This window comes from Neofelis nebulosa, chromosome 3 (assembly GCF_028018385.1).
Source record: "Neofelis nebulosa isolate mNeoNeb1 chromosome 3, mNeoNeb1.pri, whole genome shotgun sequence".
Lineage (NCBI taxonomy): Eukaryota > Metazoa > Chordata > Mammalia > Carnivora > Felidae > Neofelis > Neofelis nebulosa.
The window spans coordinates 127,443,850-127,469,961 of record NC_080784.1 but is presented as its reverse complement, the minus strand read 5'-3'; the positions used below and the strand labels follow the sequence as shown (position 1 = coordinate 127,469,961).

The 26,112-nt window shown below is 37.3% G+C and overlaps 1 protein-coding gene and 1 long non-coding RNA gene across 5 annotated transcripts in view; one reads left to right on the top strand and one right to left on the bottom strand.

Moving 5' to 3' along the window:
* The window catches only part of UNC5C (unc-5 netrin receptor C), a 365,666-nt gene that overhangs the window by 94,808 nt on the left and 244,746 nt on the right, over positions 1-26,112 (bottom strand). For all 4 annotated transcript variants that reach the window (XM_058721861.1, XM_058721862.1, XM_058721863.1 and 1 more), the window contains exon 4: positions 10,307-10,410. In XM_058721861.1, the coding sequence (XP_058577844.1) occupies positions 10,307-10,410 (104 nt within the window). The remainder of the gene's footprint in view (positions 1-10,306; positions 10,411-26,112) is intronic.
* On the top strand, positions 560-15,236 carry LOC131507307 (uncharacterized). The gene is made up of 2 exons (XR_009259435.1): positions 560-758; positions 13,642-15,236. It is a non-coding gene; the product is annotated as an uncharacterized LOC131507307 (long non-coding RNA).

Here is a 26,112-nt window from a genome sequence, read left to right as displayed (position 1 = left end):
AATCATAAATCTGATGATTTACATATCTTTACAACAGCTTCAACATAATCCTATAGGCTGAGTTTTGTGATTTCTTTCAGTGTGAGCTTTTATATCAATAAAGCTAAATCCTTTCTGAGAGTTTTAAGTACTTCTACTTAAGAACTTGTTTCTTTTTGTACTTCAGGGTAAATGACATACCTGAATGTTACCAAATAGGGCAATGAAATCAAAGAAAAAAAAAAAAAAAGGAAGGATCACTTAAATTGTTTACAGAGTTCTTTTTGGAGATAGCAATTTTCTGATCAAAATTAAACTAACAATGAGAGGTGTTCAGCTTTTCCCCCAGAAGCTACTGGCACCCTTTGCCCTTTAGATACATGAACTTGTTAACAGTGTGATTGGCTAAAGAATTGTCTATTACATATGTCAATAATAAAGAACAAAGCACCTTGCAGTTTTCTCTCCCATTCTACTCCCCTGTGAAAGACAGATGTGTTGTGTCTAATTATTCACTGATTGGTATCGGGAGAAACATTAACATAATTGGCACATTTGTTCTAATTAACAGAGAGAAACTGCCACATGCCACCCAACATGAAAAGTGACTCCAGCAACTATTAGCTAGAAAAACCCTCATCTATCAGAAAGGTTACTCCGTTGAACTCAAACTGGGGCCCCTCGAGTCAGAACACGGAGACTGGAAATGACACAACAGAGTTGTGAAGAGTGTGTACACCTGAGAGGATGGCGATTCAGCCTGGAGTCACTAGATGCAGGTACATTAATCAAACAAATGGGAAAAGCAATTATGGGGTGATTATCAAATGCATACTGAGCCAAGCCAAGCTTCTAGAAAGAGCATTAGCTAGAAGCTGAGAGTCTGCCAAGTTTCACTGACTGGTTTAGAAGTGACAAGTTTGATGGTTTTCCTGTATTTGTTTGTTTTAACCTTGCTCTTTAGGCCAGTGGTTCTCCAACTTTGTTGGGTTGCAGAATCACGTGGGGAGCTATTAAAAATCTTGATAGCCATGGGGCGCCTGGGTGGCTCAGTCGGTTAAGCGGCCGACTTTGGCTCAGGTCACGATCTCTCTGTCCGTGAGTTCGAGCCCCGTGTCGGGCTCTGGGTTGATGGCTCAGAGCCTGGAGCCTGCTTCCGATTCTGTGTCTCCCTCTCTCTCTGCCCCTCCCCCATTCATGCTCTGTCTCTCTCTGTCTCAAAAATGAATAAACGTTCAAAAAAAAAATTAAAAAAAAAAAATCTTGATAGCCAGACTGTACCATGTACCAATTCCCAGGTGACCCCAAAGTGCACCCTCATTTGAGAACCAGTACTGCAGACCGGTTCTAACGTTCTTGCTAAAAATGCAGATTCGGAGTAAGTAGCCTGCGGTGGGGCCTGAAATTCTGCTTTTCTATGAAGTTCCAAGGTCATATCAACACAGATAATCTATGCATCTCACTTTGAGTAGTAGTAAGACATAGAAAATTCTAAAGGATGACTATAGGTAATACCCTGCTGGAGACTTTTACCACCTAGAGTTTGGCTCCAATTGCTCCAGAGTTTGCAATCCCAGAATTATTTTCTTCTGATTTCTTACCCTGGCAACACCTTCTCACCATCTCTTGTAGGTACTTCTTATGACTAAACACATCTTCATTATACATATACAGATACAGATACAGATACAGATACAGATACATATGCCTCATTATATATCTTCATTATGTTCTTTACCCATAAAAGTTGTGCATAAAAAGTGCCTTAAAATACAAGAAGCAAGAAACCATTAAAAAAAAAAGTGTGTAAAAGGATGAGAGCTTTCTCCCTCCATCCTACATCTCCCCCACAGCTATTGTGGAGACATCGTTCTAGATGTTCTCTCTGGTCAAGAATAGGCTACTTTGTTTAGGCATTCATTGGCGTGTCAGATTTGCAATAAAATAAGACACTTATTCACTTCTGGGTTGACTACTGTCCAAAATACTCTGTACCTTTCAATAGGTTTGTGAAAGTATGTGTGTTTTTATGCTTTAAAGTGTTGGTCTTTCAAGCATGTTGAAATTATCCTTAGACAATTGTTAAAAAAAAAGCCAAAGAATAAAAAAAACAAGTGGAAAATGTAGTGACATTTTGCTCAGTTTTAACTTCTGCAAAGGGAAAGAATTTGCTAAGAAAGGAATTTGTTTTCCTATTGAGGAAACACTCCCTTAATTGCACATATGTCTGGCTTATTGCTTTTGAGAGCTGAATGTACACAGACCATACTGCGGAGGCAAACTTGTCTTGAAGTCTGAAAACTTCCATTCCTAAAGCCTAAGTTCAACTATGAGAAGATAAAAGCACACTGACCTAATGAACTATTAAATTAACTAACAGCGACAACCACTCAAAATGCCCAGAGTAGAATGACTATATCTAATAATATCTTCCAAGGGAGCAAAATGGCACTGAAATGTCCTTAAAATGCTATTTTTTTTCAGGGCAAAGCAACTATACATTGACTGGTCTATAGATAGTTCCTAACGAGTCTTTACTACAAACTTGCCTTTCAGGATAAGGAATTCTCAGCATTTCTTATTTACCACATAAGAGTGGGACTCTTACTAAGTCTGGCCACCTTTAGAAGTACCGGCTTTCGGGGTGCGCCTGGGTGGCTCAGTTGGTTAAGTGTCTAACTTCAGCTCAGGTCATGATCTCATGGTTTGTGGGTTCCAGCCCTGTGTCGGGCTCTGTGCTGACAGCTCAGAGCCTGGAGCCTGCTTTGGATTCTGTGTCTCCCTCCTTCTCTGTCCCTCCCCCCACTTGTGCTCTGTCTCTCTCTCTCTCTCTCAAAAATAAATAAAAAACACTTTAAAAATTAAAAAAAAAAAAGTATGGTATTTCTACACTTTCTGGTCACTAGGTTGCCATTTCTCACCCCCAGTGAATTTACCCCCAGTAAATAGTGCCTATAGACCTACGGAGAGAATCACTGAAAGAAGTTTCCAAGCAAGAGAACTTACTGAAGAAACAGATACACTTTTCTTAAGAAACAAGGGTAACAGAAATGAAAGATCATTGTGCCTTGTGATTAAAGATACATTCTAGGTCATTGTCTGTTGCCAGTAAGAGAGAGACTGTGTTTGAAAACAGCTGCACTTTAGCATGGAAGATTTTACTTTCTCCTGAAAACATTTTCTAGATCTTATTCATTTCGTAAGAGCAAATTTAAAAATCATGTTCAGAAATTTTTATTCCCCCCCCAAAAGAATTTTGTATTCTGGCAGAAATTAAAATATGTCCTTTATTTCACCATCTCTCTCCATCTCTTTTACTCCCACCTTAAGACAAGCAACCATTTTCTCTTGCTTTAGGTTCAGGCAAGATCCCCTAAATGGGTCCCTGTTTCCATTCTTACACTACTGAAGTCTGTTTTCCATGCAGCAGCAGGAATGATCTTTGAAAGACATATATATATATATATATATATATATATATATATATATATATATATCTTTGAAAGACATAGTTATATGCAGAGCTGACCATAAGCCCAGATAACCACGTAAACCAAGTTAAAAATAATAACATTAAACGATGCCAACATCCATTAAAAAAAAACAGTGAGAATATATATATATATATATATATATATATATATATATATACCACAACATGACAATTCCTTACTTGAAATCTCCAGGGGTTTTTCATGCATTCAGAGATCAGTCTAAACTACTCACCATGTCTGTAATTCCACAAAGTCATCCTCCTATAAGTCCACAAAACCCTCCTCAAGGCTTCACTGTGTCTCTGAAACATTGGCCTCTTTTCTTTTTTTAATTTAGTGTTGTTAATGTTTATTTATTTTTGAGAGAGAGAGACAGAGTGTGAGCAGGGGGAGGAGCAGAGAGAGAGGGAGACACAGAATCCGAAGTAGTCTCCAAGCTCTGAGGTGTCAGCACAGAGCCTGATGCAGGGCTTGAACTCAGGAACCATGAGATCATGACCCAAACTGAAGTGGGACCCTTAACCAATTGTGCCACCCAGGCGCCCTTATCCCTACACTGGCCTCTTTTTAAATCTAAAGCCACATCAACTCTCTCTCAGGGTATTTTGCTCCCCCTGCATGGAACTTCCTGACCCAAACATTTTTAAAACTGGTTCTTTCCTGTCATTCAGACCTCAGCTCATAGAGTGCCTCCACAGAGATTCTCCTTGGACTCTGAAGTGACTTCCAATCCCCAATAACCATCAACCTCTGAAATATGACCTTGTCTTACTTCTTTTAACTTGCAACTATCTGGCAATTCCTTGGTCATTTATTTCTATTCTTGTGTAGTCATTTTTTGTTTTGTTTTAACCCGTTAGGGACTTTGGCTGACTTGTATCTCCTGCAATTAGAAGGGTACCCAGCACAGAGGGAAGAGACAATAAATATTTCTTGAATGAATGAATGATTAAAAAACAAAAGCTGCATGCTGTGCTAGAGCTCAAAGGAACCACTATGTATGAGCACGGAGTGAAGCCACAATCTATTATAAGTCCAAAAAAGGTTTATAATTTCTTACTGTTTTTTTTTTTTTAATGGATGTTGGCATCGTTTAATGTTATTATTTTTAACTTGGTTTACGTGGTTATCTGGGCTTATGGTCAGCTCTGCATATAACTATTAGAGGCAGATATTGGAAGAAAAACTTAAGGGGTAACCATAATAAAGAGGTGATGCTGGCAACTGTAGATTGAACCAATACAAAGCTTGCAAGCTGCCTAGTAGTCAGGAAGCCTAATACTTGCGCAAAACTTTTTGCAAGGCTGATATAATCAGCTCGCAAAAAAAAAAAAAAAAAAAAAAAAAATCAGCAGCTTGTTGCTACACACGTGCTAGGGGAAAACTCCAACAGATATCACTGAGCGCTGAAAGCAGTCTCTCTCTCCAAATTTGTATTCAAGCCCTTCTTTTCTCTCTTTCGCCTACAAAGGACAGAAAGCACGGCTTGGAAGACAATGCACCTGCATGGAAATGCAGCCACATGAAGTCCCCATTATGAGGGAATGGCAGTGAAACATGCATGCCTCTCATGAAACAAAATGTTCAGCAGCCATATTAATAATCAATTAGATGGCATAGCACCTGATGCTGCACATTTGGCATAGCCTCCAGCTGCCAGCAGCTTTTTGCCCTGGCAGTATTAGCTTTAAAAAAAAAATCTGTTCCCTGTTTATCAATACTAAACTCAGCAAAATAAGCTATTCTTTTGCACTTCGACCCATATTTTCCCACTTGCTAATTAGAGATGCAAATGTTGATAAATAAGAGGACGGCTTCTAAGCACAACTGGGTCAATAAGTTGAACATTGCGCCCTGTGCCTCCAATTAAACTCCTATGAGAAATGGCTCAATTATAATTAGAGAAGCAATTATCCCCTTGTTAAAGGTGATACAAATCACAGGTTTTAGTGAAAAATTCAGTTTTGCTCCTTCCGCCATGCCAGCAAATCTTGTATGCGTTGATGTTTTGATCCCAGTACTCTCCAAAAGAGATAATCTGATAAAATAAAGTATCTCTGAGTATATTTCTGCCTCACCATGTGACACAACATTTTGTAGGCATAAACTAAGATGAGAAAGAGGGATTCACTTTATAGAGTGCTGCTATGATACACTGGGACACCCAGCACCCATTCATCAGTGTATTAATTTTCTGGCTTGTTTAGGGAAATGGGGAGACTTGTCTATTGAAAGGGAGGCAAAATACCTTCCCAGAAATGTAACAAAAACATTGTACTTTTGGTGTGGTCCTGGCATGGACCACTAAAATACCATGGGCAATACCATTTTAGAGTGTTTCTGGTGGTTGTTTTCCTTTCTCCCATGTGGTCTACTCTTAATTTTAATATGATTATTATTAACCTGCCCTATACTCCTTGAACTAAAGTAGCTTCCAATTGCCCCCCCTTTTTGTCCTTCTGGTCCTAGTGGGTTGGAACTTCACTCTCAGGCTTCAGACTAATGAAACCCCTCACCCCACACTGAGTTCTCTCAATAGGGTTGCAACTTCAGGGGTGACAAACATCCTTTTTGTGGAAAGTTCCATCTCCGTTTCCTGAAATGTAGCCATATCCAACAGGGACTCTTTCCTTCATTTAATGAAATATAGTTAGAGAATCTACTAAATAGGTTCAGTCTGTGGGTATTAGAGATAAAACATGAGCAAAACCCGTTTGCTCCTTATTTCTTCACAGTTTAGTCAGGAAGGCAGAGGAGTAAACAGATACATTTCAATGCAAGTAGTAGTTGGAGCTATAAAACATCATTGTACATAGGAGCCAATCACATTGGTTCATCCATACCAGGTGTTATGGTATGGCTGAAACAACTCTGTACGTGCTGCTAAAGAACTGAGCGCTCCCCTTCTCCTTCCCAGCACTGGATGGCTCCCTGGACCACCCTATGATTCAGCAGCTGAAGGGTTTACGCCTGATACAGCACAAGGCCTTCAGACTCTGCCTCAGGGCTAAGGAAGTCATACAGTTGTTAAATATCTTAAATAAAATAGATATAAAGAAAGGATGTGGCAAGAAGACCAGAGGAGGGAGAGCCAAGGTTAGAGCTCTGGAACCCATATGCTTTATCCTGGGGTGCCCACAACATAATTTTTCTTACCCAAAGCGTCACCATTTGGAGAGATGTGGTATAAGAAATCTCGAATGGCCTCTTCCTCCTCTGAAACTTTGTCACCCTCCTTCCTTTATCCCTGAAAAGGAGAACTACCAAAAGTAGCCTCAGCCCAAATGTCTTCTTTGAAATAAAATATGCAGGCTGATCCAATGTCTTGGGATCACGAGGGCCAAATGGACACCAGTATCTTCAAAAATTAGAGCAAGGACAACAGCCATGTCATGACTTGCTGTAGGTATTTACATTAACATGTCATTTGTGAAGCAGATATTTACAATAAATAAGGGCTTTTCCTTGTTTGAAGCTTACAATGTGATCTTCATTTGTAGTATTTATGGACTCTAACCAAAGCCCTGGCTGGAGAACACAAGAGGGCATATTGGTGATTTTTCACAGGACAGAAGCTTCACAGCCCCACAGCACCCAGCATAGGTACAATGTGCTTAGTGGCTATTCTGAATTCCAGAGCTTGAATTTTGTCTTCTGTAAATCAGTAAGTGATCATATAATAATAATACTAAAAATGGCTGATGTTTCTTGAGCTTTCTACATGGTCCAAGTGATTTACGTGTATCATCTCATCTGAACTCCAAAACTATCTTCCGGATAGATACTATTATTGTTATCTCCATTTTATAATTCAGAAAACATATATACAGAGAATTGAAACACCTTGCCCAAAGTCAAAAAGTTAAAAATGGTTTACACCGAGAGTTCTATGAGGAAATTAGTTTAACATTCTATAATAGAGACCAGAGCCAAAATAGGGGATGATATTAAATGTTATTTATGACCTCAGAAATGCCTATGTTATCTGCATCAAAAGTGATACCACTGTAATTTAAGATTGGTAGAGTTCTCGGGGTGCCTGGGTGGCTCAGTCAGTTAAGCGTCCAACTTTGGCTCAGGTCATGATCTCAGGTTCGTGGGTTTGAACCCTGCGTCGGGCTCTGTGCTGAGAGCTCAGAGCCTGGAGCCTGCTTTGGATTCTGTCTCCGTCTCTCTCTCTCTGCCCCCTCCCCTGCTCATGCTCTGTCTCTCTCTCTCTCAAATATAAATAAAAACATTAAATTTTTTTTTAACTGGTAGAGTTCTTTAGAAATTTATTGACTTGTATGGGAAGGAAGAAAGTTGTTTCCTCATATTCTACAAAGAATGTACCTGACTACTTGCTCATTGGAGCTAGACACATATAAAACAAACATCAACTGAATTGATCAAACCATGTATCCATTGAGCATTTACCATCTGAGTTTTTCAGAATCACTTGCCTTGGACACAAAAGCAGCACAAATCCTTGCCAGTATACCTTCATGATTGATTTTACTTATGGTAAAATGCAAGAGTTTGATCTTTAAGATCAGCATTTCACTCTAAGCTATATTTATGCTTTCAGATTCTTCAAAAAATTTAAATATTAAATAATGAATGCATTTATGATACAACCAAAATAATTTAATAACACTTTAATTCACCAGGTTACATTTCATTCCTTTCTTTTTTTCATTTATCTGCTCCTCTTAAGCAAATGACTATTGTAATGTGTCCCATTAGGGTATTTATTAGCTTTCTGATCTTGGTGATTCTAAGGGTGTTGGAAAATATCTACCTAGGAGTTTATTAGCCTGCTCTTGAGCAAGACTGTTTGATGTCTCTTCTGACTTCAGAAAAAAAAAAAAGGAAAAAATGCATTAAATATAGTTCTTTGAATGTCAAATGGGTATATGATTTTTGAGCTTGCCAAGTGTTAATTGGTCTCTTCCCCACTGATGATACAAATAAAATTCACAGCCAATTAGTTTTCAGTCATGAATCTTTACTCCTAGACAAAGTGAACCACTTTGTTGGCGAGACTAAAAAAAATGAAAAAATTACTAGGATCTCCTCACTGAAAGTCTTTGCAGGGATCAGCAATCTGTAGGAAATGCTGGGTAAAAATGAGGCTGTGGACACGCATGTTACTCAGGACATGTTTTGGTCTTTAAGGTTGTTTGGTGGAGGCCTGCATTTAGAATTTTAAAAATACAATTAAGGAGACAGATGAACGATTGTAATAAGTGAAATAAAATACTGAATAGAGAAGAGTTGCCTCCTTTCATCACACTAAATCATATTATATATCAGTGTTGGAAGATAAGGTTTTGATGAGCTCAGATAAAACAGATATAATCATGTAAAGTCTCTGATGCAGTGTTAGAAAGTACCACGGAATGCCAGTAACAGGGCAAAAAATAGTTCCCTTCTTGCAAAATAAAACAAAAAGTTTCCTTAAGAACACTACTTTGAGTCTTTGCATTGACACATGGAGAGATATAAATGGCTGTGAGAGAAAAAATGGAGCTGTTTTCTAAGAGCTTTGCCTAAATTTCTTAATTTACTACTTATAATAATTTGCAAAGAGCAATCAGATGTTTAATCTTGTGGTGGTGAGATCAGCTGAGCCGGCTCCCACCTTTGCTTCAACCTTCACAAGACTGAAAAACTAAGAGAAAGCTAATAGTAAGTACACTATTAACTATGAAACATTTTTTGAACTATATTGTGTCAATATATTATTTTGCAATTTCATACATAAAGGAGAATTCAAGACTTATTTTTACAAAAAAAACTAAAAACAAAAAAACAAATCAGCTGGCTCATATTCAGGCCCCAATTGCAACAACTAAAAAATGCCTCTTTCCACACATGCAATAAAAGAGTGAGAATTCCAAAGGACTCAAGGTAGTTTGGAGGTTAACAAGGACCAACAGGTTAGCACCTATGTATGTCACCTGTCAAACTGAATGTGTTTCTGGGCCAAAAGAATACCCAATTAGCTAGGGCAATAGTGTTTGATGCCCATTAGGATGTCTCCTAATAATCATAAAAGGTAACATTTTCGAGAGCTTAGAGTTATTCGTTAACAAATGAAAATACAGTATTAGACAATTTTCCTCAACAAGTATACTCTATGATGGTGAGTGTCTCAAGGAGGGCATGGCACTCCCTTGGGGCCATGTAGGCCTATCCCCCGTAGACAGGCATTTTCAAAGGACACCATATGATTTGGTGCTAATGAAAAACATGGTATATATCTGATTTGTAATACTTTATTAATAGTCAATAGGCTTTGTTTTAGCAAAAAAAAAAAAACAAAGAGCTTGATGGAAGAAAGCTCATGGTGGGAAACTAATTGACACTTGTTATTTCTCAGACATGTTTTTATTCATGGTACGTAGATATGGCCTTTGGATTACATCACAGAACAGGAAATATATATGTGGGGTGCATAGGCTCACAGACACACACACACACACACTCTTCTTACACTTTTTGCATATTATCAAGAACAATAATAAAACCGATAGTACTTTATTAAGTCTTATCAACTCTCCATATGATAAGTGCCAGATAAAATAAAGCAATGTTTCTGGTTTCTTGAAAGAGAATGACAAAATTAAACCGAGCTGCCTGTGGCTTTGTCCAGTGGGGCATTCTAATTGACTCCCGAGTCATTAATCAGTTCCCAATCAATCTATTTTGCCAGCAGCAGGCAGTTAGGACTCCATTACCAGACATTCATCATGCCATACCCTAATTCACTGCACCATTAGCCATGGATTAGGCCTCTGTTAGAATAACTAAATGCCACTTGCTAAATGCAAAGAATTTTTGTTACTCACCTCAGCCACTGGGATCCCTTCAGGTGGTCGACACTGGAGCAAGACTTCCTGTTCCAGGGATACCTCCTTTCCCAGGGGTTCCTGCTCAAATGTCTTCCGTAGATCTGGAAAGCACAGGTAGTAAAATACATGATAAAACTAATAATAATTAACATTTATCCATTTATGGAAAATGCTATAAAAATGTTCCAGTTTAGCATTTTATGTGTCTTTGTATTTTTTTAACCACACCACATGTTGTTAGTACTATACCATAGTTGGGGTTATTATATTCTGTGTGGTGGAAAACATGAAATTCAGAGGCTATTAACTGCTTCTACTTTAATGGAATGCTTTGGAGAACCTAATTTTCAAAATAAGTGAAACTGATTAATTGCATTTCCCTAGTATTGCTTGGTAACCAAATATGGTGATCACATTTTTTATCAAAAGAATCCCATTGTCATGATTCTCACACACACGCAGTCTGTTATGTACATACATATTTTTCTCTTCATAATAGATACTATTAAAGTTGTAATAACTCTGAGATCTTTTCATCAATAACTCAAAAGGAAGTTTTTTGTTTCAGAGGGGAAAACAGAATGCTGGAATCCTGAAAGAATGAACATAGCTTCTTGACATGTCTCAAACACAAGGCAAAGAAAAGAGTAACTATGGGGATGAGTCTAGAATATGTAATTATGTAGCCATATGTAATTGTACATATGTAATATGTAATTATGTAGCCATCCTTCAATTAGAAGATTAAATAGTCATTTCTCCCCAAATATACCAACTGTCTACACATTTATATAGTTATAGTTGCTAAAATATGCATTAGACTTTTAAAAATTGTTATAGGTGGAATAAACATGTTAGAAATCATTTTATCATTTTAGAGCGCCTGGGTACCTCAGTCGGTTAAACATCTGACTCTGGATTTTGGCTTAGGTCATGATCTCACAGTTTGTGAGATCACTGAGCCCCACATCGGGCTCTGTGCTGACAGCGTGGAGCCCACTTGGGATTCTCCCTCATCCTCTCTCTCTCTCTCTCTGCCCCTCCCCCAGATGCACATATGTGCATGCTCTCTCAAAATAAATAAACATTAAAAAAAACAAACTATTGGTTAAAAAAATCAGTTTATTATTTTAAATGCCAAAGTTAAAAAATAAATGATTCCGCCACAGAGCTTTGAAGCAACATTTATATAAACAAAAAAATATATTAAACATTTTATTTCATACACATACAGTTTCATCTCCTTCCAATGAAAAGTTATTGGAATTTTGTCCAGTTGATTTTGATTATAAATTAATGCTTCTATCCTTCCATGTCACATCTTTGATAAAGACTTAAGAATCTAAAAGTACCATTTAAGCCTATTGAACTGTGGTTTGTGAAAACCCAAAGACTCTGGAGGTATATTCCTAATGTCTTTCAAGGAGCTATCAGAAAGCACGATCTGGAAGGAAGCACGGACAGAAAAAAAAATCCATTGTTACAAACTTGCCATTTGTTGAATTTCTCAGCATAAGAAAACCTTCAAAAGCTTAGGGGTTGTGAGAAAATTATGGATATATGTGATCTGAGGTGAGACAAGAGACTTGCCAAACGGTGACAAAATTTCTGTCAGAAGGCCACTTCTGATTTGATTATCAAGAAATTGAGTATATTGCAAAAATAAACACTTAAAATCCACAGTTATTAGAACTTATAAGTTATCGAAATCATGTCTTTATTTTACATGTAAGAAACATATCTATCAAATTACCGAAAGCCTTACAGCAAAATAACCAATGCTACATTAGAACCTTCTGAGACTTGATTTGTACATATTTTGCTATTACAGACATCCCTTTCATCAGACATCTTTTGGTTAATCTGTGTCCCTCCAACACAAACATTAAAAACTTGTTACTCTCTTCTTCTTTTATTCTCTTTTTTAACTCTTTCTTTTCTTACGTAGTTTCTCTTTGTTTTGGATCTGCATCAAGATAAAAATTTTGGCAAAATGCCAAGTACTAATAAGAATAATAGCAGCGGTGGACAATTTTTATGGGACAAAATGTTCTTGACCAGATATATCTTGTTTATAAAAAAAAATCATTCTGAGGGGCGCCTGGGTGGCGCAGTCGGTTAAGCGTCCGACTTCAGCCAGGTCACGATCTCGCGGTCTGTGAGTTCGAGCCCCGCGTCAGGCTCTGGGCTGATGGCTCGGAGCCTGGAGCCTGTTTCCAATTCTGTGTGTCTCCCTCTCTCTCTGCCCCTTCCCCGTTCATGCTCTGTCTCTCTCTGTCCCAAAAATAAATAAAAAACGTTGAAAAAAAAAATTAAAAAAAAAAATCATTCTGAAAAACTTCCATCTGATGTGGGGTAGGGTGAAAAAATAATGACTGGAATTAGTTCTCAAATTTAAGAACCTATCGACTCTCTTGGTTAAATTAATAAGCATATCACAAAATGAGGGCTTAGAATAAGAATGAGGTACGTATGCATCCAAATAGCTAAAACAAATTATTTTAATATTTAGTATTATATTCTTTGGTACACACTTGCTTAAGTGCTTAAGATGATGATGTGTAAGATAAAAAGACTCAAGACTAAAAAGGTAAGCTGACATCTACTTGTGAGAGCCTTTCTGCCATGCTAAGCAATGGCAAGCCCTCAAAAGCTTTTAAGCAAAGGAAGGGGATCAGATATCATACTCCCCTCATTGTGACAGACGTGACAGAGGTGGTGGTAAAGAGACAGAAGGTAGTTAGGAACCCATCTGAGTAGAGTAGGAGGAATGACGGGGTCTTGAACTCGGCTAGTGATAGTGCGGAGGAGGAAGCAGGAGGAGGAAGAGGAGAAGGAAGCAGATTCTGGAAATAAAAAGATCATACATTTCAGAAGACCCAAGTATTTGGAGAGTGCCAGGAGGCAAGAATAATAGTATATTCTTAGCTATTGCAATTGTTAAGATGGTACCATCACTAGATGATATAGTACAGAATTAGGAAAGTGAAGAGAAAGATAGCGATGTACTTGGTACAGGTTCAGTTTGGTGTGTACAGGATATTCAAATGGAAAGTGCAATAAATCCAGATCATGTGTTCTCAGGCTCAGTACTACTGACATTTGGGACTGGATAATTCTCTGTTGTCAGGTTGTCCTGTGCATAGCAAGATACTTAGCAGCATCCTTGGACGTCACCTACTAAAATCAAGGAGCACCTCTTCCAGCTGTGGTAAAATAAATGCCCACAGACAGATGCCTAATGTCCCCAGTAGGCAAAATCCATCCCAAGTTGAGAAACACTAGAACTTATAAAAAACCTCCTTGTAAGCAATTTGTGCTTTGTTGTCTAGGAGACGACCGAAGCATGGGAAACAGATTACATCACCAGGAGAAAGACTGAGTGCTCAACATACAGGACACCAACATTCAAAAGAAAAGGCTGCCAGCAAAATGACATGGCATGAACAAAGAGGCAAGAGAGAAACCAAACAGACATGTGTCAGAGGAACCAAGAGGAGAATAACGTTTTAACAAGATGAGAGGCCAACAGGACAAATGCAGGGAAGGATTCAGAAGGGTGAAGAAGCCACTGGTTTGGGACATTTAGGTGTGAATGGCAAGTGAAAGCCAAGCTGGGTTGAGGGGTGCACGGGAACTGGCAATATGACCATCATGAGAACCTACTGCTCTTTTGCAAAAATTTTATGATGATAGAAGTCAGCAGCACCATTAAGAGGCAATGGGTTTGAATGCAGCATGCTGTAATTCTTAGGATATGGTGTAGTTTTTGGCATGGTTTTCAAATTCCTGCCATATGAAGGCACTTCTTAGGAGGATCCCTGTTTCCTAACTGAGAATGGTGACCACACATCAGAGGCACATCCTTCGAGAGACAGGTTTAACTGAGCCATCGTTGAATACCTTGTAATTATTTCATTTTAATGGTTTGGCTTTAAACTCCATATAAATTTTATGTAATTTCTAAAATGATCTCGCATTTAACCCCCCACGAGGCAATACTTCTTCCTGCAAAATCCTTTTAATTTCTTCCATAAACCCTCTTTTCTAGCTCTCAGGTTGTGTAATGAGCATAGAATATATTGTGGTTGTCCAGGAATGCAGCTGCTCACTTCTGGATGCCTCTGCAAGGGGAGGGTGGGTAACGTTTTAAGCATATCCTTTATCATTTGCAAAGATGTGATAGAAGGCAGGCTGGATGCCTTGCAGGCAGAGAGAACACAAGGGTGACGAATGAATAAGCATGAAAAACGGACATTTGTCAGCCAGGAATTAGATGTAAAACAGAACGGTTCAGAATAATGTGGGTATTCCTGTCAGGAAAAGAGATGAATTTCTGCCCTTGGAAGACCTTTAGGAGTCTACATTTCTGTTTTCTTTCCATTAGTTCTGCTGATAGTAAAATAAGTATAAAGTCCTTTCATTATAACCTAGATTACTTTTGCAAAGTCAACTTGGCCTACCTCCGATTTAGTCGTTGATTCCAGCGATTAAAAGAAAAACCAGCTTTGTCATATGCATGCATTCTGAGAGATGTTTACTTAAGAGCATGAATATTGGCTTACTAAATCCATACAGCAATATCCAATTAGCAGATGTAGAATCAGACTTGAAACTATATGGATTTCTATTTACCATTTACACAGTAATCAAAGAAAGCCTTTCAGAACCCCTACATGTATGGGCACATACGACGTCTCATTTTCTATTGTAGAATCTTGACGCTTTCAATGATTTTTTTTCTTTTGCAAAATAATACTACTGTGGTTACGAATTATTTATGAAGTGGAATACACTAATTAATGGCATTCTACAAACATGAACTCTGCTTTTTGGCAATGTGGTGAACAGAAATGAAGACTAACTGGGAGTTCGAAGACTGGGCCTTTCCCTTTCCTAATTTCTAAAATAAAAATAAATGTCTGGATGCTTCTGAAGGTCTCTTTTGCTATATAAAAGGGCCAATGACTGACTAGATTAACATTTTAAATATGTGTTTGAGGGGAAAAAGGTTTTCCTGTGTTGAATAAAATACTTCTTGGTTGTGATGGATCTTTAAGGAGCTATACCAATGACTAGTATCTAAAAGAAACAATAGGAGAAATCATTTTTAAATAATAGAGGAGTTGGCAAATCTTTGAAGACAACAGCTTATAATTTTCCCCCAGAACAATTTTCATGGAATTTTTGGATACTTGGATCTATAGGTATAGCTAAGAGAAAACAGGGAAAATGATAGGTTCCAGATGATTCAGTATTAAAAATACCAGAAAGTTCTTTATACAAATCCAAGGAAGCAATCATAAAAGCCAACTAAAATTAAAACTTGGATGATTGTAAATGCATTGAGAATAACTTTGACAAAAGTAATTTTCTGTCTCCATGGAGAGATGGGGAGGGGAACGCCTACCCAAAATAGCATGTAAGAAAGCCCCATCATGTCAATGTGCATATTTATGGAAGGGGCAGAAAATCACATCTCCATCCCTTGAGCATCTCTGCCTGACACTCCAAAAAGGGTGAGTAACGCCTACGACTGAAAAGTCAAGGCTGCACAGGCCATTTTTGAGTATAATGCATCACACTACCATCTAAACACCTGTGAGCCCCACTGATTTTGAAAGGAAACCTAAAGAAAATATCAGCAAGAGATGTCCCTATAGTGTCTGAGTAGGCAGGTTGCTGATACTGTTTTTTTTTTTTTTTTTAAAGATAATGACTATGTCCTTACTCTAAGTTTTTTTTTAATTGTTTATATTTATTAAAAAATATTTATTTCCTCAGCAATATTACTTTGTTGTACAGAAAGATTCATTACAATAAAATATTATTTATTTATTTATTTATTTATTTATTTATTTTTGAATAAAATATTTTTTAAAAGACAAATCTTGGCAATGTGGTAGACTGACACTATGAAGTCAAGAGTTCTCCATAATTTGGCTATTGTGGATAGCACAGGGTACATGTGCCCCTATGAATCAGCACTCCTGTATCCTTTGGATAAATTTTTAGTACTACTAAGTCGTAGGGTAATTCTATTTTTAATTTTTTGAGGAACCTCCATACTGTTTTCCAGAGTGGCTGCACCAGTTTGCATTCCCACCAACAGTGCAAGAGGGTTGTCCTTTCTCTACATCCTCGCCAACACCTGTTGCTTACTGAATTGTTAATTTTAGTCACTCTGACTGGTGTAAGGTGGTATCTCAATGTGGTTTTGATTTGTATTTCCCTGATGATGAGTGATGTTGAGTATCTTTTCATGTGTCTCTTAGCCATCTGGATGTCTTCTTTGGAAAAGTGTCTATTCGTATTTTCTTCCCGTATCTTCACTGGACTATTTGTTTTTCGGGTGTTGAGTTTGTTAAGTTCTTTATAGATTTTTGATACTAACCCTTTATCTGATATGTCATTTGCAAATATCTTCTTCCATTCCATTGGTTGCCTTTTAGTTTTGTTGATTGTTTCCTTTGCTGTGCAGAAGCTTTTTATATTGATGAGGTCCCAATAGTTCATTTTTGCTTTTATTTTCCTTGCCTTCAGAGACATGTCAAGTAAGAAGTTGCTGCGGCTGAGGTCAAAGAGGTTGTTGCCTGTCTTCTCCTGTAGGATTTTGATGATTTCCTGTCTCACATTTAGCTCTTTCATTCATTTTGAATTTATTTTTGTATAAGGTGTGGTGTAAGAAAGTGGTCCAGGTTCATTCTTCTGTATGTTGCTGTCCAGTTCTCTCAACACCATTTGATAAAGAGACTGTCTTTTTTCCATTGGATATTCTTTCCTGCTTTGTCAAAGATTAGTTGGCCATACATTTGAGGGTCCATTTCTGGGCTCTCCATTCTATTCCACTGGTCTATGTGTCTGTTTTTGTGCCAATATCATACTGTGTTGATGATTACAACTTTATAGTACAAGCTTTGTAGTCTGGCATTGTGATGCCTCCAGCTTTGGCTTTCGTTTTCAATATTACTTTGGCTATTGGGGGTCTTTTGTGGTTCCATGAAAATTTTAGGGTTGTTTGTTCTATCTCTGTGAAAAATGCTGGTGCTATTTTTATTGGGATAGCATTGAATGTATAGATTGCTCTGGGCGGCACTGACATTTCAACAATATTTGTTCTTTCAATCCATGAGCATGGAATGACTTTCCATTTCTTTGTGTCTTCAATTTCTTTCATAAGCTTTCTACAGTTTTCAGCATACAGATCTTTTCCCTCTTTGGTTAGATTTATTCCTAGGTATTTTATGTTTCTTGGTGCAAACTGTAAATGGGATTGATTCCTTGATATTTCTTTCCGTTGCTTCATTATTGGTGTATAAAATGCAACTGATTGCTGTGCATTGATTTTACATCCTGTGACTTGGCTGACTTCACGCATCAAGTTCTAGTGGTTTTTTGGTGGAGTCTTTCAGATTTTCCATGTAGAGTATCATGTCATCTGCAAAAAGTGCAAGTTTGACTTCTTTACCAATTTGGATACATTTTATTTCACTTTGTTTTCTGATTGCTGAGGCTAGGACTTCAAACACTATGTTAAACTATATTGGTGAGGGTGGACATCCCTGTCATATTCCTAATCTCAGGGAGAAAGTTCTCAGTTTTTCCCCATTGAGGATGATATTAGCTGTGGACCTTCCATATATGGCTTTATGATGTTAAGGTATGTTCCTTCTATCCCGACTTTCTTGAGGATTTTTATTAAGAAAGGATGCTATATTTTGTCAAGTTCTTTTTCTGTATCTATTTACAGGATCATCTGGTTCTTACCCTTTCTTCCATTAATGTGATGAAACATCCATCAACTGATGGATGGATAAAGAAGATGTGGAAGATACATATCTACATCTATATCTGTATCTATAGCTATATCTATCTATCCATATACATACAATAGAATACTACTTGGCAATGAAAAAGAATGAAATCTTGCCATTTTCAACAATGTGGATGAAACTGGAGGGTATTATGCTAAATGAAATAAGTCAGTCAGAAAAAGACAGATATCATATGTTTTCACTCACATGTGGAATTTGAGAAACTTAACAGAAGACCATAGGGGAAAGTAAGGAAAAATAAGTTACAAACAAAGGAGGCAAAACATAAGAGACTCTTAAATATAGAGAACTAAGGGTTGATGGAGGTGGGGGTTAGGGGAAGTGGGGAAAATGGGAGATGGGCATTGAGGAGGACACTTGTTGGGATGAGCACTGGGTGTTGTGTTTAAATGATGAATTACGGGAATCTACTCCCGAAGCCAAGACTACACTGTATACACTCTATGTTAGCTAACTTGACAATAAGTTGTTTAAAAAAGAAATATATATCTCCTGCTTTTTTAAAACACCAGGAATTCCTAATTTATATTAGGAAAACTAATGACTGATTTTCCAATAACAAAGCATCCATTACCTAAAAAAAAAAAAAAAAGAATTCTCCAATGGGTAAACTTCAATAGACTATTCTTAAATTCCACAGAATAATAATAAGATAAATGAAATATTGCATTATTACTGTTGGTTGTTTCATTTCTTTTATACCTCATAGAGTTTTGTGAATATTAAAAGACATATTGAATGTGAGAAGTTTTCTAAAGATTATAAAGCACAGAACATGTAATAAATTATAACAATTTCTATTATTAATACTCAGAGAGGTCTGGAATGAAAGATTATTACTCATATGAGTAAATTTTCAGCATGTCGTTTTCTTGCATACTTTAGCCATATTGTCTATAAACTATAGTATCTAATATTCCTTATTGTCTTTTGGAATTTAAGGTTTATTGCTATGTTTTTCAAACTTATGTGTCATGTCCCCTTAAAGAGTTATGAAATCAATTTAGGGGATTGAAAAACAACATTAAAGATATGAAACCGAATGAACAGAAAATGCCAAGATGTATCATACATAGCATTGTGTGTGTATATATGTATATACATATACATATACCCACACACAAACACACATATATATCTGTGTGTATTTCTATGTGTAAGAAGACCATGATATAAATATATTTTTTTATTGTAGGTCACTGTGAAAATCTGAAAGTTCTGGGAGGCAAGATAACATTGTAGCTAAGAGCAGAGTCTTTGCATAGAGAAAACTGGGTTCAGAGCCAGCTGTGTGACCTTGAGCACACTGTTTAACCTTTCCTTGCCTTAGTTTCTTTAGCCGAAAAATGGGCATAATAATTACTATATTATAGGTTATATAGGAAGACCTATAAAATCTTAACATTGTGTGTGCCTGCGATATATGTGCCCAAAAGATAATATTCCCCCACCCCACCCTTCCCCACTGTATTAGCAAATTTATTACACTACACAGGTATTAGGTATTATCATTACTAGTCAAAATAAATATAATCAAGTGAGACAAAAAAATTATGAGTGTGACGGACTAATTATTGAAGATGATATTTCACAAAGAGAAATCCAAGGACTGCCATTCTGTGCTTGATAACAATGCAGATTTCATCTCAGGTTGGGCCTTGGAAATCTACACTTTTAAATGGTCCCACAGGTGTGTTTTATACACAGCACTTAAATATGTGAACCACTTAAATATGTGAACCACTTAATGACTGACTGTTGATTATTTATGGAACACCCATGATACGTATGGTGCTGGGCTAGATCTTGTAGGCAGCAGGAGGGAGGCTTTGGGAGGTTGTGGAAACCAAGCAAACTTGCTTCTGCAGTGTGGTTCTTACCACCTGGTTCTTAATGGTCCCTCTACTGGTATTTCCAGAGTGTCAGCAGCAAAGAGCTTTTGTATAGGCTGACGGCTGACAGTGTCTAGCACAGCTTTTGAAATTTCACATGTATCTAGGGACCACGCAGGTGACAATAAATGATAGAAAGTTAGGCACAGAATTTTTTTTTTTCTTGAAACATGATGCATACCCGGGCTATCTTTCATTTCTAAATTTTAACAGTGACAAGAATACAAAACCAATCCACTTTACTTTTTGCTCTTGTTACGCAAGCAGTAAGTTGCATGTTGCCATAAAGGAATGCAGACTCGGGCCCACAGGCCCCATATTTCATTGGTAACAGAAGCTGGTAATGCCAGTCATTATGTGAGCTTTTTTTCTAATCCTATAGGTTGTTAACTACTTAAAATTTATCAAGAATTCTTTCGTGGGCCAGTATTTTGAGGGACGAACCGAGAAGATGGTAAGCTATCTTGGGCCTATGAACTGCCACTTTGAGACGTTGGTCTAGCAAATTCAGTGGTGAGTGTGTCAAAGTTAACTTAATGTTTCTTGCGGCTTCTTTCTTACCTCAGAGACAATCCTCTGGATTTCTCCCCATAGCTCTTCTTCCTTCTGACTCTCAGATGCTTAACCAAGAAACAGACCTTGGTGGGCAGAGCTGTTTCTGTTAGTAGGATTCCACATATAACATTTTCCGAATTCACATTGTATAATTATTAATTTATGTTCCCTTGCGTACTTTCAGAAATAATGTTAGGCAATAAATGTTAGGATTTCAGAATATTAAATAAATGAAAATGATTCCATTTTAAATAAATGGAAACTATTAGCACATGAGTCAGGAGAAGCAAGAGGTTTCTTGATGGCTGGAAAGACACTTTGTAATTATTTCTGTAATTTTTGATGACTACATAGGATAAATATGTTCCCACATTCTTTTCTGAACCAGTGTCTTCATTGTTATGGTTGCTATGTAAACAAAACCCTGAATCTCTTTCAGGTAAGTAGGAACGTGTCCAGAGTGGTTATGATTTCTTCTCAGCTCTTGTTCTTTGGAGTAGAAATAGCAAACGTTCAGCACCAGTGCCTTCCATGACAGTGTAAGTCATTATATTCTTTTCTCTGGAGTCTGGATTTAGCCTCACTTAGCTTCCCCAGCACAGAACCCTGGGAGGTTACAACTAAGCAGGAGTTACCATTCAAGATATGTTGCAATTTGCATTCCCAACTGAGAGTTCACTACACAAAACTTTCTGATATGGGGTGTGTCTGCATAGTTATAGCCATCTTTCTAGCAGATACTACATCACTGTTAAATTTCACTTTATTTTTTTATTTATTAGAAAAAAGGTTTTTTTAATGTTTGCTTGTTTATTTATTCATTTATTTAGAGAGGGAGAGAGACAGAACTCGAGTGGGGGAGGGGCAGAGAGAGAAGGAGACACAGAATCTGAAGCAAGCTCCAGGCTCTGAGCTGTCAGCACAGAGCCTGACGTGGGGCTTGAACTCATGAACCACGAGATCTGACCTGAGCCGGAGTCAGTCGCTTAGCTAACTGAGCCACCCAGACCCCCTCACTTTATTTTTTTTTAATATTTATTTATTGATTTTGAGAGAGGGAGAAAGAGAGAGCACATGAATGGGGGAGGAGCAGTGAGTTCAGAACCTGATCCGGGGCTCAATCTCACAAACCTTAAGATCATGATCTGAGCCGAAATCAAGAGCCAGAGGCCTAACCTACTGAGCCACCCAGGTGCCCCAAGTTTCACTTTAAGAAGATAAAGTAAATAATCCCAGCCAATTAAATGCTATTTTATTTTTTCATTTTAAAAATTCTTTAGGGTCAAATATATCTCGGTGCTTGGTGCTTAGTACATAGGAGATCCTTAAAAAATGTTGAATTAAAATCGATTTCCAAAATAATCTGGTAAACCCGTTTACTGAAGATCTGGAAACAATTTCTCTTATGGTAACTATACAGACTCTTTGAAATTACACAGTTCAACCCCCTTGCTTTATAGATAATACATCTAAAACCCTCAGAGGTTAACTTCCTTGCTCAAGTTCAGCAGCTATTTATCAGCAGGCTACCCCATTATGTAGGTCTGTTGAAGGAGGAGTACTACATAATGCTTGCATTTATTTCTTATAGAAATGACCACAAATTTACTGGCTTAAAATACCCAAAATTTATTTTCCCATAGTCTGGAGGCCAGCAATGTGAAATCAGTTTCACTGGGCCACAATCAAGGAGACAGTAAAGCTGTACTTCCTCCAAAAGTTCTCTGGGAGACTCCAAAGCTTGCCTCTTCCAGATTCCGTGGCTGCCAGCATTCTTGGTTTGTAGCAGCATCGCTCCAGTCTCTGCTTCTGCAATCCCATGGCCCCTCCTCTTCTATCTGTGTCAAATCTTTCTCTATCTTTCTCTTATAGGGACCTCTGTGATGGCAGTTAGGGCCCACCTGGATAATCCTGGATAACCTCTCCCTTTCAGGATGGTTAAGCACATCTGCAAAGAGTCCTTTTCCATGTAAGGTAAGGTTTACAGGTTCCAGGGACTAGGACCCTGATGCCTTTGGGACCATTATCCAGCCTACCACAGGGGTTATGAGTGTGCAGCTTGGATCCACCTGCCTGACTTTAATCCTGGTCCTGTGTGTTCAGAGATTTATGTGCTTTTGTTTATTCATCCCTAGAATGAGAATAACTACAGTACTTATCTCACAGGGTTATTGTGAAGATCGAATAAAGTAATAAACATAAAAACCCTTAAGAGGACAATGCTATTACCTAAAAGCCCTCTACAAATGTACTCACTCAGATATCCATTCCATCCAGCCCCAGCTGTCAAACTTTGATAGAGTTCCTGCTTATACTGATATTTAATTAAATAATGATTTGTTTATTTACGTATTTATTTATTTCTACCAAGAAGCCATACTCCAAGTATCAGAATTAAGCTTCTTGCTTCCCAGACTGAGCAAGTCTTGACAAAGCAGCTCTCGATCTAGAGAAATTCTGTGCTTAGAAGAGGTCCATGTTGCAGTTACCTGTTATACTTTCTGACCATCTTTTGTACCTTCTGACACAGGTCTGTCTTCGCATCAAGCAAATATGGCTGATTTACTATGATTCACATTTTCATACAATTAATTCTTTTACATGCTGAAAGAACAGAGAGGTGCTGAACCTTTTTTTTTTTTTTTTTTTTTTTTTTTTACTTTTGAAAAATTTGTTTTAATGTACTTTCAAAGTGCTCCTCTAGTGAATAAGATAATTCTGTGGTCACATATAGTCATAATACTTATGCTCTTAGAAGGAAAAGAAGTATCTTTCTTCCAATAATGATAAAAGGCACTAATTATGTTGTCATAGTAGAGTACCACTTATGCTTAAATCACCAACTCTGGCTGTTAATGGGAAGTAAGTGCTGTGAACTGACCAGTACAGCATATTTTGAGAGAACTAGATTAGTCTTCTGAGCTTTGGACACTTTTTAAAGTAACAAATGCCAACCTTAAGGCCATACAGCCCTAAAAAGTTTGCCATGGTTTTCTTTTTCAGGAATAGATTATCTTACCTTGGCTAGAATTTTTTAAAAAATCATGATTTTTTTTAATATATATATTTAGCAACTCTTACCATGATTTTTAAATGTAAGGGACACAATGTCTACAAAATATTAGATGAAGTTCTCTTTCCCACTTGCCTTTTCTTCTCAAATATTGTAAAAGATAAAACAAAACAAACAAAAACCAACAAACCAACATAAATAAACTATATGAAGTTTCATCTATAATTGGGTTGAAAAGTCAAGCATTGTCACAAGTGTGTTTAAAATTCAGATTCACCATTTCCTAAATAAGTGACTTGGTCAAGTGACCTAAGGCTTCCTACTCATAGGACTACTGGGGGCTTATATCAGAGTTTTATTTTGTAACCTATTTTTTAAAAAAGTGATGTTTTTGACAACCCTTAGGAATTTACCGCGAACACTTTCATAATACTTCAATCCAGGGACAGAGGTTGGAATGATCTTTAAGGAAATCAGCTGAAGGATTATCTTAGCAATGTCTTTAGTTTTACCCAGGGATGGCTATCCCTTACTGCACTGAGGTCATTTAAACAGAGAAATCCTAAGTGCACAAATTCCCTGCAGAAGGGAAACATAATTTCAGCCATTCTTCTTTATTTCTTGGCTTTGGGGCATTTATAGAATAAACATATTGGTATTCAGTTTTGCTAAAGGGTTTTTTAAAAAATAAATATTTTAGAGCTAGAGCTCCAAATGACATCCATTACAGAGAAGAGGAAGGGAAAAACCCATACAAGCCACTCTTTTATATTCACACTGCATCTTTAGTTTTAGAAAAAAAATGATTATATGCCATCACAATATTTTTTAAGGTATGTCTTAGGGATAAATAATAAGAAACATGCCAACTTTATGGATGAGAAACCAGACATATCAAAAAGTTAAGGCTCTTTTCTCAGAGTACAAAGAAATGAATGCAATGATTGCAGACAAGCTTTTCTTGCAAATAAGCAGTTTAGCCGTAAACTTCCCTTTTCATACAGCATAAAACATTACTTTAATGGCACATTTTAGTCCAGTGGGTTGCCAGCCCTGCCTATAACACATAGATAGCTGATTTCCCCCAAAATGTAACTTATGAGACAGTGTTCTATCAACTGGTCGTCTACCTCTCAGAATAAACATGAGCCGTGAATGTCTATGGATTTGTGGGGCCTCTACGAATCTTGGGAATTTCTGTCCAAATACAATAGAAAGTATGTTTGGAAAAACATAGACTGATGAAATCAGGTATGTGTTATAGTTTTTAATCTTCACATGGGGACCACGTGATGAACTATTTAATAAAACAGTTGAGATTTATATGGAACAAGAAGAAATTTATTGTTAAAGATTTCCTTCTCACTATCTAAAAAAAATCTAAATTGTGCAGTTAATCTTCTCTAATTCAAAGTCTGGCCTCTGTGACTTATCATTGGCTCATTAGGGTGCTTAAATGATTGCACAATGGATCATATCAAACCACAGTTCAGAACTGAATGTTAGGAAACAAGCTATTTATTTTGGTGTGCAGGCAAGCCTGCTGGGCTCTATTAAGACACTTGGTGTTAGGCTACCAGATTCTGTCATGGTATAACCTAAATCTTTCAGAACACCTGGTTCAAGACATGTGTTATTTGGCTAAATAACTACAATTTAGTATAATTTAGTTTTGTTTTCTGCCGAGGAGACAGGTTGGAAATGGAAAAGTAACATATAAGGACACAAGCAATGGCTTCTGTGTATATAAACCAACGCAATAATTCACAAGAGTACATATATTTAATTAAAGATACTGCTCCCCCACACCATAGAAATTTTAATTAATGAATTCCCTTAAGAGACATATTGAGTTCCTACACTGTACCAAGCATCACTGTAGGCACTTTGAATTCCTCAGTGAATAAACCCAACAAAAATCTTCACCCGTGTGGATCTCACTTCCTAAGGGGGTGAGGGAGACAGACCGCAACCCGCTAACATAATAAATAAGCAAGTATATAGTAGGTGAGAATTCAGTAAGTGCTATGAAGAAAATAAGTAAGTACAAAAATGTGATGGAGGCTTGCAGGGGGAGCACAGAGGCAATCACTTCAGTCTATCGGATGTCCTTGAATTACTTGGGTGAGAAAATATTTTTACTAAAAGAACATATCATTAGCATTGAATAACATCATCACTTTGTCGCATCTTATGCTTTCAGTGTAATTCAATTTCATTCCATTTATTTATGTCTTCAGTTATTTAGCACCAACCATTTGCAAAGCACTATTTTTAGGCATTGGGGCCACAGTGCTAAAGAAAATAAAGTGCCTGATATTGTGCAGCTTATATTCTGGTGGTGGAGACAGTCAACATCAAAGCAAACAAATAATGATGAAGAGAAACACCCTCAAGAAAAAGAAAGCAGGTTTGGGGTTTGAAGAGTGACAGAGTTGGAGTCCGTGGATTTTAGGTAAATTGGTCAGCGTTGACCCCAGTGAAGAGAAATCTGAATGAAAGAAGAAA